Source organism: Aythya fuligula, chromosome 2, assembly GCF_009819795.1.
Source record: "Aythya fuligula isolate bAytFul2 chromosome 2, bAytFul2.pri, whole genome shotgun sequence".
In the NCBI taxonomy this organism is placed as follows: domain Eukaryota; kingdom Metazoa; phylum Chordata; class Aves; order Anseriformes; family Anatidae; genus Aythya; species Aythya fuligula.
The window spans coordinates 141,487,203-141,505,753 of NC_045560.1; the positions used below are offsets into that span (position 1 = coordinate 141,487,203).

The 18,551-nt window shown below is 40.3% G+C and overlaps 1 protein-coding gene across 2 annotated transcripts in view; it reads right to left on the reverse strand.

Annotated features, from left to right (window-relative positions):
* The window catches only part of NUDCD1 (NudC domain containing 1), a 36,799-nt gene that overhangs the window by 10,619 nt on the left and 7,629 nt on the right, over positions 1-18,551 (reverse strand). For both annotated transcript variants that reach the window (XM_032181418.1, XM_032181419.1), the window contains exons 2-6: positions 17,770-17,924; positions 11,058-11,243; positions 7,127-7,310; positions 5,312-5,497; positions 985-1,192 (exon numbers count right to left, since the gene is read on the reverse strand). In XM_032181418.1, coding sequence (XP_032037309.1) covers positions 985-1,192; positions 5,312-5,497; positions 7,127-7,310; positions 11,058-11,243; positions 17,770-17,924 — 919 coding nt within the window. The remainder of the gene's footprint in view (positions 1-984; positions 1,193-5,311; positions 5,498-7,126; positions 7,311-11,057; positions 11,244-17,769; positions 17,925-18,551) is intronic.

An 18,551-nucleotide genomic window follows, 5' to 3' on the forward strand; every position in this document is an offset into this window, starting at 1 on the left:
CTTGTTGAAGATCCAAGACAAATTCCATCTATTCTATCAAATTTCTTGTTATTAAAAAAAAAAATAAGTGTCTGTGAAAAACAGGGTGAAAGTCCAGTTAATCAATCCTGAATTGTCATGAGAAGAAAAAAAATAACAAAAAAAGGAAAAAAATAATCGATTAACCTTACTTTGATACAAAGCCTTTTTTTTTTTTTTTTTTTTTTTTTTTATGTTTGTATACCTTTTTTTTTTCCCCTGGACATTTTTAGTACTTCAAAATATTACTAAATTTCCTTACTGAATTTATCACCAAAAGTTTCCCGATTTTATGATAAACGGTCTTTGTGAGAATCATTTAACAGTTTAACCTTTTCACTTTTGCACTGTGACCAACTAGAAGTGAATGGACAAGATATTCTCAAAGAGAATAAAAAAAACACAGACACGTATGGGTTAAGTTTCAGTAGAGCACACCACCGAATACTGTTATAGAAAGACAACCAAAGGTTTTAAAACATCACATTATCTCTGGTTGCCAATAAGCACAGGCAAAGCATACGAAAATAGTGAAAAGGCATGAGCATTGATGTATCCCAACACTGTGAAGAATTCTGCTTCACAGCTCAGTAGTGGAAAACGAATTTCCTGGTCTGACACGAGGATAGCTGTCAGTACCATATACATTTTTTTGTGTGAAAAATAAATTTTTAGCTTGAAAAGGCTGTTCTGTGTCATTGTAAAAAATAGCTTGTCATATAACCTCATAAGCAAGTAACTGTAAGAAGAGGGAACTACTTTCACAATTAGTTAAAGAAACAGTACTCTAAGACAGAATTGCAGAAGCCAGTGAGCTACTTTCAGCAGAGGAGATACAACCTTGTAAGGAGGAGTTCAGGGTCTAGCATTAAATGAGTCCATTCCCAGAGGGCCCAGAAGTCAGATATGATACACACTCTGAAATCAATTCCCAGCAGTAGTAAATCTAAAAACCATATACAACACCTTTTATTCTCTTTAATTATCCATGTGCAGCTTTCATGGTCCACAGAAGAATGTAGTTTTCCTTCCATCAAAGGAGGCTGGTCTTTCAGTGTAACACGTATGTTCTCAGGGGAAAAGTGTACTTTTATGTCATCCTTAGTGATGTCTTGAGGAATGTGAATTGTTATTGTCACATCATCTTCAGTCTGCTGCCAGTAATAGAGAGGGTCTACAATTGAAAACGTACAGAAAAACGTCAACCAGATTAAAAAATGCTGTCCTGGTTTCCACAGCATGCAATGCTGCTGGGAGCCATGGTTGGGGAAGGGCAGAAATAAGCTTCTAATCTGAACAACTTCCTTAAAATATATTCTGATTATAAAATAGAAAAACTTTTTTTTAAAGCAATCAAGTTCATTTCAAGTCCCTCGGTTGGAAAGCATCTTGTATTCATAACTATACTCAAATATGCTGACAGAGTTATCCAATGGGCATTAAATATTACTCTAAAGTTAATTGGGAAACTTATTGTGAAAGATGTTACAGAATGGATAGCCAAAATGTATCGTAGAATCATAAAGGTTAGAAAAGACCTCCAGTATCTTCTGGTCCAACCATCACCCTACCACCAATGTCACCCACTAAACCCTGTCCCTGAGCACCACATCTGACTTTTCCTTAAACACCCCCAGGGATGGTAACTCCACCGCCTCCCTGGGCAACCCATCCCAGTGCCTGACTGCTCTTTCTGAGAAGAAATGTCTTCTCATTTCCAACCTGAACCTCCCCTGGCACAACTTGAGGCCATTCCCTCTAGTCCTATCACTAGTTATCTGCGAGAAGAGGCTGACCCCCAGCTCCCCACAACTTCCTTTCAGGTAGCTGTAGACAGCAATAAGGTTTCCCCTGAGCCTCCTCTTCTCCAGACTAAACAACCCCAGCTCCCTCAGCCACTCCTCATAGGACTTGTGTCCTTCCCCAGCTTCGTAGCCCTTCTCCAGACATGCTCCAAAACATTCAAATGCACTGAAGCATTAATGATCAGTAACTTGGTTAAAAAGACACCAGGTGCAGTGGTTATGATAAGCTACTCCATACTCTGAAGTATATGCCGTTCAGAAATGTGAACGTTTTCCTCTAATCTACTTCGCTAGAAGTTACACTGACTATTCAACAGAAATGGTTTTAAAACACCAAGTAGTCTTCATCTGCCTCAGAAGACAGAGATGAAATAAAACTGCCTGCCAAGGGGTAATGTTTGACCTTTGCTCCTGGGCCTAGAATCTGCCTCATACCTATCTGTATTATACTGCTAGAAGAACTGTACTTCTATAAGAAATACTTGTACACAGGACGGCAACAAAGCTGGTTAAAGGGCTAGAAGGCATGCACTGTAAGGAGCAGATGAGGACACTAAGATTGTTAAACTTGGAGAAAAGGAGGAGGGTGACCTTATTGCTCCCTATAAGCTTTCTGAGAAGGACAAGCTGGGAGCGAGGTGTTCTTCTTGTGACAGGACATGCAGGAATGGCTCAAATCTGTGACAGGGTAAGTTCAGACTGGACATAAGAAAAAGCTTATTACTGAGACAGTAGTTAGTCCTCTGGATAAGCTTCTGTAGTGGGTTTACATGGAAAGGTTTTGGTAGCAGGGGCTGCAGTTGAGGACTCTGTGAGCAGAGCCCAGCAGCTGCCCTACATCAGAGCAGAGCCAGCTCCAGATGGCTCCAAAGGGACCTGTTGCTGGCCAGAGCTGAGCCAGTGAGTGATGCTGTTTGGGCCTCTGGGAGAGCGGAGTTAAGAAAGGGAAAACCGCTGTGCAGCAGCAGCTGGGAGAGAGAGGAGTGAGAACCAGTCCTGCAGACCCCAAGGTCAGTGCAGCAGGAGGGCAGGAGGTGCTCCAGGCAGGCAGCAGCAGTTCCCCTGCGGCCTGTGCAGGGAGAGGCCCCTGGTGGAGCAGGCTGTCCCCCTGCAGCCCATGGGTCCCACATGGAGCAGATCTCCACGCTGCAGCCCCCCCATGGGTGGAGGAGCCCCCGGTGGAGCAGGTGGATGTGGCCTGGAGGAGGCTGCGGCCCATGGAGAGCCCCCGCAGGAGCAGGCCTCAGACAGGAGCTGCAGCCCGTGGAGATGAGCCCATGCAGGAGCAGGGGGGCTGGGGGGAGCTGCCAGCACCCGTGGGGGACCCGTGCTGGAGCAGTTTGCTCCTGGAGGATGGACCCCATGGGATGGAGCCGTGTGGGAACAGTGCTTGAAGAGCTGCTGCCTGTGGGCAGCCCCCGCAGGCTCAGTTCAGGAAGGACGGCATCCCGTGGGAGGGACCCCATGGGGAGCAGGGGCAGAGAGGGACTGTGAAGGAGAGGTAGAGATGAAGCGTCAGGGTCTGACCGCAGCCCCCATTCCCCTGTCCTGCTCAGTGGGAGGACACAGAAGAGGGTAGATGGGGGGGGGGAGCTGTTTTTGTTTTGCTTTTAGTTTTTCAGTAGTCTAGTCTGCTAGTGACAAGCAATAATTTAATTTTAATCTCCATATGCTGAGTCTGTTTTGCCCATGACAATAATTGTTATCTCCCTGTCCACATCTCAACCCTTGAGCCCTTTTCATCATATTTTCTCCCCTCTTTCCTTTGAAGAGGGTGAGTGAGAGAATGGTTGTGGCGGAGTTTGGTTGCCATGCAGGGTAAAACCACCACAGCTTCCTAGAGGATGTTGATGGCCCACGTCTGTCAATTTTTAGGAGGCATTTGGATAATGCTCTTTACTATATGTTCTAGCTTTGCATCAGCCCCAGGGTAGTCTTGACAGTTGGACTTGATCTTTGTATTTCCCTCACAACTGAAGCTAAGTTATTCTACAAGGAGAGAATCTAAATCTAAAAAAATCTAAAGGCTATGACAGCATGACTGGGTAGCGCACAGCTGGTCACAGAAAATGTAACCACAGATGTATTCATTTTCTTTTACATGTTACCTTCCTAGTTAGATGGAAAGCAAAGCATGGACAGGCTCATTCTCTGGAACGGTTTGAAAGCTCTCAAGGTGTCATAGTACAAGATTTAGCTGATCATCTCACCAACTGTAACTCTGGAAGGACTCTTACACTGTTGCCTGGTACTGTGAGTTTCCTGTTTGCTACAGGATCAGTCACAGATGCTACAAATACACTTCCCAAGAACTATTATTATATGAGATGCAACGGCCATCAAAATTCTAAATTGTGACACAGACTGTATCTGATATTAAAGTCCTAATTTGTAAGACAACAGAATGAGACCCAAAAATACCTTCGGCCCTTCTTTTCTACACTATCTTCTAGACTACCTTATTAGTTGTCAAGTATGTATGGAGTAGAATCTGAAAGGACAAAGAAAAAGCCAAAATACCAATAAGCAACATAACCACCTTAATGTTTCCTCATGTATTGTTGTAATCTCATATAAAAATTAGAGCATTATTGCCAGCACATCTTGTTTTGCTATTTGGTATCTGCTATGCCTGCAATTTCATATAGCCATGGAACCAAAATTATAGCCCAGGTTAGGCTAATAGATTTCTGCACTGCTGAAAAAATTGTGCTAGTATCATTCAGTTAAGATAGGTTCATTAGCCTCTCTCTCATATTCAGAAGCAAAAATCAAATCTTAAATAACACAATATAGCTACATAAATATACATATTGTGAACTCTGTGACATTTAGGATTAATACTTAGTAGGGGTTCATATACTTCATTTTGCTTTGATCTCCTAGAAGAAAAGTAGAAAAGTATGAGTGTATTTTGATGAAGTTGATTCTTTTTTCCTCTAAACTACTTTCTTACTGGAGTCTTTTACTAGATTTTCATCTTAAAAAAAAAAAAAAAAAAAAAAAAAAACAACTTTTTTTGTTGTTTGAAAGGCGGGAGTGATTTCCATATCAGAGATACCTTTCTGCTGAACAACTGTTTGGGTGTCATGCTCCATTCTCTCACCTAAATCTAGCTTCTGGATTTGAACACTTCAGCTAGATACCTGCATTTAGGTAACTTAACTGTTGTCTTAACTGTTAGCAAATAATGAGTACAGTTGTTTGCAGAATATTCTTTTTCTTGAGACAAGGAAATTCTTTAAGTGCTTCCTATCCAAAAAGACTTCTCATATAGGTTTATACCCAACACAACTTCCTAGGAAGAAAACAAATACGTTAAAAAAAGCCTATCTGTCTTTACAAAAAAAAAAAAAAAAACAACCTGGAAGGCAGATATTAAAGACAAACATTTACTGCTGGAGTTTCCAAACAGATTCTAAACTGACAAGCTCTTTTCTTTGACAAAACAAAGAGCAGTCTGTCATAACCTGACAGTTAAGTTTTACCTGTCTTTTCATTTGCTGTTTTTGCATCATCGTTTTCTACTAACTTTTCTTCTTCTTGTTGTATAGATTTGAATGGTTTGTAGGAAAGAATCATTAGACCATCCCCACTTGGCTCTATTGCTGCATAATGGGGGACTGATTTGCCTTGTAAAACTCTCTTTCTGCAGATTTCATATTGATGATCACCTGTAAAATGAAGAAAAAAAAATCTGAGCAGTACTATTTTTCTACAGCGCAAAATCTCATTCAAGAACCTCATTACACCTAAAAACATTACATAATTCTACTGGTTAAATAACAGTACTATGGATTCAAAGGAAATTTCTCTTTTGTTTTTCAATGATTTTATTACACATATAGATCCTAAAATTAATCTAACATCGCTCTTTTTTCCTTATGATGACTTCTTTGATCACAGCTAGCCTGGCAATTCAGAAAACCACTCTCAGTCTCTGCACAAATAATTCTTCTAAATATTTTTGAGGTGCTAAAAAAAATTGAGTAACAACGAAATAGCTTGTGACAACAATTCATGATGGAAAATGCCTACCTTCCCTGTTGATGACTAGTGTTTTACAAGAGTTGAGGAGGTCCTAATTGTTAACTACTGGCACCAAGGACCACACCATTCCCTACTGTGCTCCCAAACACATGACTAACGATGACTTAAAACACAGGTAAGGCGATACATTCTAGTGTTCTTCCTCCATTTAAATTTACCTGGATTCAGATGCCTAAGTATTTGATTGACTTCTGAATAATAATAGATAGTGCAAGCGGATTTTTAGGAATTAACCAATAACTTCATAAAATTCTCACAGGTGCTAAAATTATCCTCAAGAATTGTTTGATTTTTCACATCTATGCTTCAACTCTTTTTTATAAGAAATTGTTGTACTTGAAAACCAACAACAGCCAAAAAAAAAAAAAAAAAAGGAACTTATTAGCAGAGACGTTAGACAAGACCACATCATGAAGGTAAAAATCATCTATACCACTCCAGTCTAATGTGTTCCTGGTTGACAGGTTGACATCAGTGCTACATTTAGGGAAACATCACAGTCACAGAATACAGAGAATAACAGATAAGGGGACCCAAATTAGATCTGGTTTAACTAGTTATCATACTTGTGCTTGCTAAAAGTTAGTTCAGAAGTGGAATAAAAAACAATAACCAGACTACAATGTAATTCTGGTACTTGGGGGTGTTAATTAAAGCCCCCCTCCCTCCTTTTTTGAGTGTGGGCAGAGGGGTATTAATGGACTAGACATAGCCATTTTAAACAGAAACAGAGTCAGAGACCTATGCATTCAGAAAACCCCAGGCAACAAGGGAGCATCCTTAAACAGATCACCTCAGACTATACAGATGACAAATAGGAGTGCTGTACTGGGAAGGTAATAACTCATACAACATTATGAGAAGTACAACAGATATTTATTAGAAATAGGTATCTTGAACCTTGATTTTACTGGACCAAGCTAAAGGAACTTCATTTCATAATGTCACAAAGTAAAGTTCTTAGTTTGTTTTCTAATCACTTTAGCCACACATGTATAAGTCTACTTCTTCCTATCTTCCAAATATTTGTCATAATTAAGGTCTAAAACTGAGACCTTCATCTGAAAACAAAAGAAAATTACCTATCTGAGTAGAGCTTTTGTGGGAAGGACATATCAGAAACGGAAGAAAAATAAACTTATAAAACAAAGAATGAAAGCATGACAGCTGTTTTTTTGTTTGTTTGTTTGTTTTCAGTTTTTGTTTGTTTTAGTTCTCCTTAACCACTAGTAACATAAATGTAAAACACTTACCCTCTTTGCTCATCTCTGCAATTGTAACCCATTCCAAGGTAACATGAAATCCACTTCCTTTTGTGTCCAATTCATCTTTTTCTACCCTAAGCAGCAGCACAGCTACTGAATGAGTACCAGATTTTACAAATGAAACACTGTGTGCTACAATAAATGGACTGCCTAGTTCTTCATTAAACACAATCTAGAAGACACAATATTGGCAAAAAGTCAGTCAGTTAAAACCCAGCCTCAGAAAGCAGCGAAAGGCTTCATCGAACATCAGTTAATTTTTGCTTGCCACAAACTGCTTTAACTTTTGGATAGCCCTGAAGCAGTCAGGCAGTTGGACTAGATGATCCCTAAAGGTCCCTTCCAACTGAACTATTCTATTCTGTTCTATTTCTGGCTCTTCCTTCTTTGGCTATCAATAAACTGTTCTGAAATGTTTTTTGTTATTGTTGTTTCTATTACAGAATCACTGAAATGGCCCATTAGACAAAGCACAAAGATCTACAAAAGTGTCTACATCGCAGCTGTTTAGTACTAAAGTAAATAAGCATACAGAACAGGATCCATAAGCACGGCATACCAACTGGGGAAGAAAGTCTCATACAAGATGAAAATGCAGGCATTTCACCAATACCCTCACTGCTCTCCTAAGCAATCCAAGATCCCAAAAATCATCGTGGACCTTGGCACATGCAAACAAGAAGATAAAAGATCCAGTACATTGCTATCAGTGTTTCATCATCAACCAAAGCTGAGAGAGGCGGCTCTCTTCATTTGATTACTATAAGAGATTTACTTCTTATTTGCTAATAGGAATATTCTCTAATAAGAATAAGAAACAGAGAACCTACCATTAAATGAAGTATAATATTCACATTTATTAGGGGTTTAAGTCAGAACTTTCTGACTTTTTATTTATAGGGTTTGGCAAAGTCCATCTATATTTTTATGTGACTAGGCAGGATCACTGTAATCATGAAATAATGTCATACCGAAGGCCTGCATATCTCGAACCTTGAGACATTTAGAAGTAACTACCTACAGCAAGAAGTTTTAATTCTAGAGACTATGTGTTTCAGCTTTTTTTCTTAAAAGGTGCTTATTCAGCATAAATCACAAGAAGCTGAAAAACAAAATAAATCCAAAGAGCAAATAAGAAATAAAACATCCTTTATTTTCTAGAACATTAATACATTAAAATCAAAGTCACAGACACAGAGTGGTTGATGTTGGAAGAGACCTCTAAAGATCATCTAGTCCAACTGCCCTACTCCAGGAGGATCACCTAAACATGCCCAGCCCTCTCAGCCTTTTCTCACAAAAGAGATGCTCCAGTCCTCCGATCATCTTTGCAGCCCTACACTGGACTCACTCCAGGAGCTCCAGGTCTCTCCTGTAATGGGGAGCCCAGACCTGGATACAGCACTGCAGGTAAGATCTCACCAGGGCTGAGTAGAGCGGCAGGATCACCTCCCTTGACCTGCTGGAAATGCTCTCCATAATGCACCCCAAGATCCCACTGGCCTTCTTGGCCACAAGGGCACACTGCTGGCTCATGGTCAGCCTGTTGTCCACCAGGACCCCCATGTTCCCTCTCCGCAGAGCTGCTCTCCAGCAGGTCACCACTCAGCCTGTACTGGTGTTTGGGGTTATTCCTCCCTAGCTGCAGGACCCTGCACTTGCCCTTGTTGAACTTCATGAGATTCCTCTCAGCCCAACTCTCCAGCCTGTCCAGATCTCTCTGAATGACAGCACAGCTTTCTGGTGGATCAGCCACTCCTCCCCATTTTGTGTCACCTGCAGACTTGCTGAGAGTGCGCTGTGTCCCTTCAACCAGGTCACTGATGAGTAAGTTGAACAAGACTGGGCCCAGTATTGACCCCAAGGGACACCACTAGCTAAAGGCTTCCAAACAGACTGTGCCGCTGATCATAGCCCTCTGAGCTCTGCCATTCAGCCAGCCACAGAGAATAAAGGAAAATGAATTTAAGCTGCAGTGGATAAATGAGCATAGGCTCAATCTAGTTGTTACTGAAACCTGATAATGTTTAAGGATTTGTGAGGTTGAGATGTTAAAGTCACTGTAAACCACTGGGTGTTCTAAACACTCAAAAGGTGAATTTAAATGGTGACAGCATAAAAATTTGATGTTTTAGTACAACTCTGATGCAACTTATTTATGGATCAATATTCTCACACTAAGAGAAGACAAACTAATGAGCTCACAGCAGCTGAGGTAGAAAAGTAACAACTACATTCATGGTGTCCAAGCAAGATAACTGATACGAGTATTAGTATTGTAACACCACATTGATGTGGATACAAAAAATGCACCTTATCAAGGCTTCTTAAAATAATCCATTTTGTAAACTATTTCATCATGAGAAACACAAAAACAAACTTCAGTTACAACCAACAATTTAAAGTAAAAAATATTAAGCACCAATATTTGCCAGAGCTAAGTGCACAATGTGAAGTTTTTCTCTACCAGAGATGTGGAAACATTACTGTTTGCACTGTATCTACTCTGCAGGTAACCCACAGGGCTACTTATCAAAGCTTTTTAATGAGCAATTTTGTATAAGTTTTATTCTAGTCTCCATGGACACACTTTTATGATGGGGCAAATTAAATGGTGAATATTTCAAGCAGAATTACATCAGCACAAGCAATTCAGAAGTCTCTTAACTTAAAAACAAAAGCAGCTATTAGCTTGACTGATGGTAATTTTGGACTTAAAAAAATATTTATTATTCCACAGGTCAGTTGAAAAAACAAACAATAAATGATGGTGGGAAAAAAACCTAGGCAGATCCATATGAATTGCAAAGGGGAAATGGTTCTTGGAAGTTCAGCTTGACAAGCACTAAGCCACCCATTTAGAAACACTCACTTTTATTTAGACAGATTCTTTTTCCGTCAAGAAGCTGTTCCCATTCAACCATTTTAATTTTATAAATATTTTGCATATAAAGAAATCAGTAGAATGATTTTTATGCTTGGACACAACCATTTATCAACAGTATAGAGTTCAGATTTAAAGATTAATTTTTAATAATTATAAGAAAGGTAAGAATAAGAATTACTTTGTATTTGTAAAATTCATAAAATGTTACTGTACAACAATGTTACCACATTGTTACCATATTGTACCACAATGTTAACAAAGGCAAGTGCAGGGTTCTGCACCTGGGACAGGGCAACCCTGGCTTTACATACAGGCTGGGCGATGAGACGCTGGAGAGCAGCCCCACAGAGAGGGATCTGGGGGTTGTGGTCGACTGCAAGTTGAATGTGAGCCAGCAGTGTGCCCTGGCAGCCAGGAGGACCAACCGTATCCTGGGATGCATCAAGCACGGCATTGCTAGTCAGTCGAGGGAGGTGATTGTCCTGCTCTGCTCTGGTGTGGCCTCACCTCGAGCACTGTGTGAAGTTCTGGGCACCAGAGTACAAAAAGGACATTAAACTGTTGGAGAGTGTCCAGAGGAGGGCGATGAAGTTGGTGAAAGGCCTAGAGGGGAAGACATATGAGGAGCAGCTGAGCGCACTGGGCCTGTTCAGCCTGGAGAAGAGAAGGCTGAGGGGGGGCCTCATCGCAGTCTACAACTTCCTCGCGAGGCGGAGTGGAGAGGCAGGTGACCTATTCTCTGTAAACACCAGTGATAGGACCCACAAGAATGGTGTTAAGCTGAGGCAGGGGAAGTTTAGGCTGGACATCAGGAAGAGGTTCTTCACCAAGAGGGTGGTTGCACACTGGAACAGACTCCCCAGGGATGGAGTCACTGCACCAAGCCTGTCTGAATTTAAAAAGCAATTGGACTGTGCACTTAGTCACATGGTCTAAACTTTTGGGTAGACCTGTGCAGTGCCAGGAGTTGGACTTGATGATCCTTATGGGTCCCTTCCAACTCAGGATATTCTATGATTCTTTAAGACTTACCTCCCACTTTTCTGATGCACTGTCTCCACGCTTGCCTGTTTTGATTAAATAGAGTCTTCCTGTTCCATCAGAAAGGGTAACCCACGTGGAAGATGGGAAGTATATAGAGGCACAAAGGCGATTATCACAAGCTGTCAAGTCTGCAGGGAGCCTGAAAACTTCTCTTGGCTTTTGTAGAGAAGTGTCCTGTAAGCAAAGTCATGAATCAAGACTTTAGGAAGTACTTATCAATTCAAGTATTACAGACAAATTAAGAATAACAAATCTCAATGGCAATTCCCCTGTTTGTTGCAGTTGAGCATATTCCGAAATAAGTGGGTAGCAAGAATCACTTCCACATACGTGGAAAAGGTGAGGGAATTTCAGTACAGATTGAGTTTGTTTACTGAAAACAGAAGTGTCTTGTAATTGGTATTTCAGCATTCCATTTTTTTCTTTGATTTTATAGCACTAGTTATGTTTTGCATTAAAAAAAGGTTTTCACTTCTTTTCCCCAAGCATTCCTGTATAATCAAACATTTCCCTCAAATAATTCCAGCCCCAATAAAATCCTCAAGACTGTACGTGAAATGAAAACCAGAGAATTGTTCACTTGCACTCACTCCTAATTAAAACAAATTTTACCCCACTCTTACTCAACTGGCACATTTGAGTCGATAAAACATTTCTCAGCTTTCCTAGAGTGGTTAGCTCACTCGGAAAATTAGAGAAGTAATGATTGTGATCAGTTAGAAAAAAAAACTGTATTCACATCATATTTGCAAATAACTTTTCTATCACATTATGATTACACAGTGCATCAGGATAGATACATTTATTTAGCATACCATGTCAGCGGCACACTGCAACTTTATTTTTTTCTTTTATGCCAATATTGAAAACCTGGGAAGGGAACCAACTACCTACCTATTATGTGCCATACCAAACGCACCTTCTGTTACAGTGTGAGAAAGGGACTAAAAAACAGCAGTGGAAAAACATCAGATTAAAACAGCATCTCGTTACAGACTCTGGAATTTCAGCCACAAAATGTTCTAAGCATCTGCTGTCCCTCTGCCTTCACTTAAGCAATGGGCAGCACACAACAGAGGCAGGGGGGAGATCATGCATGTACATGTCTACTTCTAGCCAAAGAAACCCACTCCTTCTTGTACATGAAATAAGGCACTGAAAAATACAAAGCAACATCTTTAGAATAGTTCTTTGCACTTGTGCATGTATATGTAACACAGAAAGTGCACATTTGCAGTACAAATAAGCCTCATTTTTTAATAATACTGTATTTAAGACAATCTTGAATCCTTCATATTTTTCCAGATGTTATTAAAATCACATGTGTATTTAGAACATGTTCAAAAGCAGGCAAGATAAACTGGATTTGGGTAAGTACCACTTTAATAAGCAAGAGCAAAAAAGAGCAGATGACAAACAGAGAGCCTGCTTGCCTTCTGCGCCTACTTGAATTCATATCAGAGATTACAGTTGCACTACAAGAAGGCACAAGGGCAATTATGAAACCTGCAATGGAAAAGATGCAAATTAGATTTTTAATTACCAGAAGCATTCAGGTTCACTCTCTAGATTCAGTTGTATCACAATACTCCTTCAACTATTCGACTAATTTAGAACACATTCAGGAGGAGAGGATGAAAATTAAAAACAAACAAACAAACAAAAGCTACCCCAAACCAAAACACTAGGAACAAAACCTCTAGGCATCCTCATCTTTTACTCAATTTCTTAAAGGCTTTACTGAAAGGCAGTATTTTCTGCAATAGAGGTGTTCCACTGTAACTAACAAGTTGTATGAGCATTGCGTCTAGGAAAAAGAAACTAAATCACAGACAAAAAGCATCAGCGCTGGAATAGTGATTTACAGGGCTGTACTATGTAACACTACAGAGGACCATGCTTTTGTCAGCCTTCAAGCGAATCATGACAATAAGCTTCAAATAGTCCTGGATGCAATTCTGTTTTTAAAAACTATCAGCTATCAGCCATTTAATTCTCTAAAGCTCACATTAGGTTATCAGCACTAAGGAAGAATGTCAGGACTCAATATATCTGGAAAATTTAAAAAAAATATATATCTTTAAATCACAAAGCCTCCCCTCAGAAGTCAAGAAAGGAAATGCTCTTATAATATTCTTCATTTGCTGTTCAGCAATTTAAATTTAGGAATGTATTAGATTCCCTGCTTCAGAAGTAGGAGGGGATGCTGAGATACTAGTCAGATGTACTCACTGGAATTAGGTTTAAACATCAACAAACAGTTCCTTTAAGAAAGAACTATAAAATACAAGCTAAAAAATTCCCTCTACTCTTCCTGACGCCTCCCCACCCAGGCTCCACTTAAATGAGCATATGCCAGCTCATACAGTCACGCAGTGAAATTGTATGTAGGGTTGTCAGCATGCCTGTAAGATTTAAATTCTGTAAGTTTTATGAAGAAGTCACATTGTTATCAACAATTCCCATAATGTAAAAATAAACAATATTGCATAAAACATAACAAAAAGAAGTGACAAAAATCAGCCCTGAGTTATACTGTGATTCTCCCCCTCTAGTCTGCTCTTGTGAGACCCCACCTGGCGTGCTGCGTTCAGCTCTGGAGCCCCCAGCACAAAAAGTACATGGACCTGTTGGAGTCAGTCCAGAGGAGGCCATGAAGATGAATAAGGGGCTGGAGCACCTCTCCTACAGGCTGAGGGAGCTGGGGCTGTTCAGCCTGGAGAAGAGAAGTCTCCAGGTAGACCTTTTAGTGGCCTTCCAGTGCCTAAAGGGGCCTACAGGAAAGCTGAGGAGGGACTCTTGGTCAGGGGGTATAGTGGTAGGGCGAGGGGAAATTGCTTTAAAATAAAAGAGAGTAGGTTTAGATTAGATGTTAGGAGGAAATTCTTCGCTCAAAGGGTGGTGATGCACTGGCACAGGCTGCCCAGAGAAGCTGTGGATGCCCCATCCCTGCAGGTGCTCAAGGCCAGGCTGGATGGGGCTTTGGGCAACCTGGGCTGGTGGGAGGTGTCCTTGCCCAGGGCAGGGGGGTGGAGCTGGATGGACTTTAAGGTATCCTCCAACCCAAACCATTCCATGATTTAGGAGTGCCATTAGGAGTTACTGTTGCTACAGTATCTCAATTCCATTCTATTGACATAAAAAGTCTCCCTTGGAAGAAGAGCTGACAGTCAAGAAAACAACTCCAAACATTTACCTGCTATAGGAGAAAACTCTGAACTATTTTCCAGCTCAATTCCAGTTTTTAAGTTGTGTGATGTTTGCAAAGTCAGATGCAAAAACAAACAAAAAGCCAACAAAAACAAACAAACCTCCCCAAGCTCACTAATTCTGTCACTGCACTAGCCATTAGGTCTTTAAATCAAAGCATCGATACTGGCTTACTGAGTGACAGTCTTGATAGCTGCAACAGATGAGTGTTAATGCCAAAAATATATTTCTAGCTGAGTTAGGGTAACAACTTTCTCAACTTGGTATAAATAACATCTGAATACTCATTCATCAACTTACAAAATCTGCTCATGTTCCTCACTTTTTTTTTTTTCAATTTATGTTTGATTTTGAGCAAGTGACAGTCTTATCTGTACCTCCTGCATTGAGCGATGACATCTTTCTAAACACTTCAGTTGCAGGGATAATTTGTCATCTAAGGGTAAGTGCAACACGCCTCCAAACAAAAACTGAAGTTGCAACAGAAATAGGAATCAGAACTATAAATAATTACTTGTTAAAAAGCCCACACGTTCTTTGGGTAAGAATTTAGCATAAGCATGCTAACACGGTGAATCTTCTGTTAAAGAAAATACTGAAATTCAGTTGAATTGTGGCCTTTGCTCACTTGTAAGCTACGCTTGGCTGTAATGAGATTTATGATATACATTTGACTAATATATGGGCAGGCACATTTGTAATGAGAGACCTTGTTGATGTTTCTGAACACAAGTTCCTCTTTATACATATGCAAATACATAGGCTCTGCAAAACAGCACTTCGCTGCATATTAGGACAAAAGACAGTGGCAATTTGACAGTCTGCTATAACTAAAACCTACTGTACTATATTAATAAAATGCCATTTCCTTGAAGACTTCAAGGGACACACCAGTCCAAGGGATTTTTAGCTTCAAGAATATCTATTTAAAGGTATCGCACATATAAATGCAAGTTGTTGCCTGTTGTAAAATCCTTTACCTGGGTTTATCTGCTACGAATGAAATGCACAGATGCAGCTCCCTCCTAGTAACGGGATGTGCTGGGTTTATACATGCAGGTGTTGGCAGCAGGTGGGGTGGGCTCTGTGAGAAAAGGCCAGGGTGCCCCACGTCAGGGACAGCGGGTTCCAGCTGGCTGTGTAACAAACCCCCACAGGACACAGCTGAGCCCATCACTCAGGCTGGTGGCACCTCTGGGAAAACATACTTGGGAAGTAGTAAAAAGGTGTTGCACAGTGACAGAGAGGAGGTGAGAACATTGTGAAACAGCCCTGCAGGTCAGTGAAGAAGGGAGAGGAGGTGCTCCAGGCACCAGAGCACAGATGCCCACACAGCTCGGGGAGGAGACCATGGTGAAGCAGGCTCTCCCCCTGCAGCCCACGAAGCCCATCACCCGATGAGCTTTTCCATCTTACTTTCTTCCCCTGGCCTGCTGAGAAGTGAGAGGGTAGTGCAGTGGGCACATGGCAGCCAGTTGAGGTTAGCCAACCACGGGGAAAAAAGCACAAAAAATGAGATTGTGACAAGGCACTGATCACAGGAGGTTTTCCCTGATAAACTTCTTTCTTTTGGATGTTCTGCTGGGAATCCAGATGATTTCCAAAGATTTGGAAGAAGTCCTCTATTATTTTATCTCAATGAGAGTCTGCCAAACACACAGACTGCTTGTACATTCTCTGAAAAGTGAAGGAGCTATTTTGCAGCTCCAGTTCTCAGCCCACCATACTCTGAAAACCTGTATTTCCCACCAACTCTACAACCACCATCTCAGGATTTCTTTCAGCTTAGCCTTGACCTTGTAATTCTTCCCCTAGGGCCCTGCACAGAACAAGCCATGTTCTCTTAAAAACCAGGCAGTATCGTGGGTTTTCTTTTGTCCCACAGAGTTACACTCAAACTCCTGGGTAGCATGACAATGGATATTTTCCTTTCCAAATGTGAAAATTACATATAGCCAACTACAGCAAGGAAGTAAGCTTAGGTCACGACACAAAGCAAACTGTTCTGTGGAGTCTAGAGAGAACCACATGAACAGACTCCACAAACTTAAACAACACAGCAGTATACCACTACTGTGAATTAACAAGAGGTTAAATATGTTCTCCTCCTCCTAACTGATGTAAAGATACCTTCTATTTCACACTCTCACAATCTATTTAATTTTATGTCAACCAACATGATTCCAAAAGTCAGAATCCAGAAACTGGAAGAGGCTGCCCCACCAACATACATGAATGAAACAGGAACAGCTTTATGAAGGAGGGAAGTACTAATGTGATGCACGCTGTATTTTCTAGAATTATATTAAACCCATAGCAGATCTCAACTGACTTGTTATATAAAATTAGTTTTTTTAAACATAAAAAATCAAACAGCAGCTCTGAATCAATTAGTGCCAGAACACATCTTAGGATGAGAATGGAAGTACCTACACGTTATGACCTTTCTCAACATAAAATGTTAACCAAATAACTGGTGATGAATGAAATATTGTTATTCAAATTAGCTAACAAGTGTCTACAATTATGGACTTTTTACTTTCCTTTCTGCATAGATGATTATTTAAGAAGCTATACTTGGTGAGTCAGAAGGATTGAGTCAAAATCGTCACAAAAACAAACAAAACCCTACTTTCTAATGAAAAACTGTAAGCACACCTTTAACAGGGTACAAGTCATAATCGTCAGAGATACAATCTTACTCTAAATTATACACTCCAAGACATTGTGATAGCTCCAAAGTCACCACCAGTAAGTCTCTTATCCCTTAATAAACAAGTACTACCACTGCACATACCAGAAACCTAGTGTCCATATGTCCCTTCAGAATAAAGAATGTCTTTGCAGTAGAATTAGCATATCTATGCATCAAAATGCCTCAAAAAAATGGAAAACAATTTACAATTGTGTAAGAACATCAATATAACAACAAAGAACTGTCCTGTTTTCCAGACTTGGTCTAGCTTACACTGTTTCATGTTTGCCCAAGGCCACTGGCATCTTTTTGCCTGCAATGAGTGATGCCCAGATCAAGTTATTAGCCTATGCACGCTTTTATTTATAAAGGGAGAAAGAAGCTGTGCAGTTTAGAATTATATCTACAAGGACTGGATTTGCACATTAGCAGACAGACAAACATCCAAAAAAAACAGAGGAGGAACAGCTGGCAACTGGAAAAGCAGCGTCTGCTCTCTTCTTCAGCTTGTCACCATATGTCTGCCTTCCCCATCACGGAGTACGATGCCGTACGACTGCAATACCAACGCAGCGCAATGCTAGTAAAGTACCTTTAATGAAAGATGTCAGAAATTTCACTTAACCCCCTTCATCCTTCCTGGTAAACACCATTCTTGTCTGATCTACCTCTCTATCTGGCATTAGCTTTCCCTCTGATTTTGCATCCAGATTCTCCTTGACAAGTATTTTCTACTTGATTTTTCTACCCCTACCATTTCAAATTCAGTTATTTTAAAAATAAGTTTGTTCTTACCAGAGTCACTGACAAATTCATAACCCTTCCAGACTGATCAACATAGTAGACATTATCCTGGGACCAGGAGTCAAGGTGAAGGTAATTATACATGCCAAAAGCACGCATGTGGTCAAGGGTATATTGATCATCACGGAGTTTCACTTCTGCTACAGCTGTGAAAAAAGAACAACGTTTTAAAATTGAAAATTGAATAATTTAAAGTTCCAATTAAGAATTTAAAAATAATTTGTCCATCCTTAGCCCACAGCCTTGGTTTATTTGAAGAAAAATACATTATGTATAGTTTAAAATTTCACCATAAATTTGGAAAGCAAGCCATCCACACCAAAGGTCACCACAATCACTCACTGTGATAATGGATCAACTACCACCACTAAAGGTGTCCCACACTGCCTATTCCAACACGTGTTGGATCTCTCCAGTTTGTCAATAATCCTCACAACATGGAAATACCCAAGAAACCACCGAGTAAAACTCACTTTTAAGTCTACTTGTAAAGAGGAAAAATCATTCTTGATAAACACATGGTATTACAGTAAAGGAAAACAATCCTGCTCTACTGTAACTCAAAGAAAACAACAAACAACAACAACAAAAAAAAAACATCCAACTATGTGAATTTTATAATCTCAAATTCTGAACCAAACTACCAACACTTGCAAAGCAAAAGATTAATACAGTACAGAGCAGAATTAGCACATGGTCATTACTGAAACAATATGTTCCTAGCACTTCCACTGAGGTTGAAGAAATCTTCAGAAATCTCCAGGATACCACCA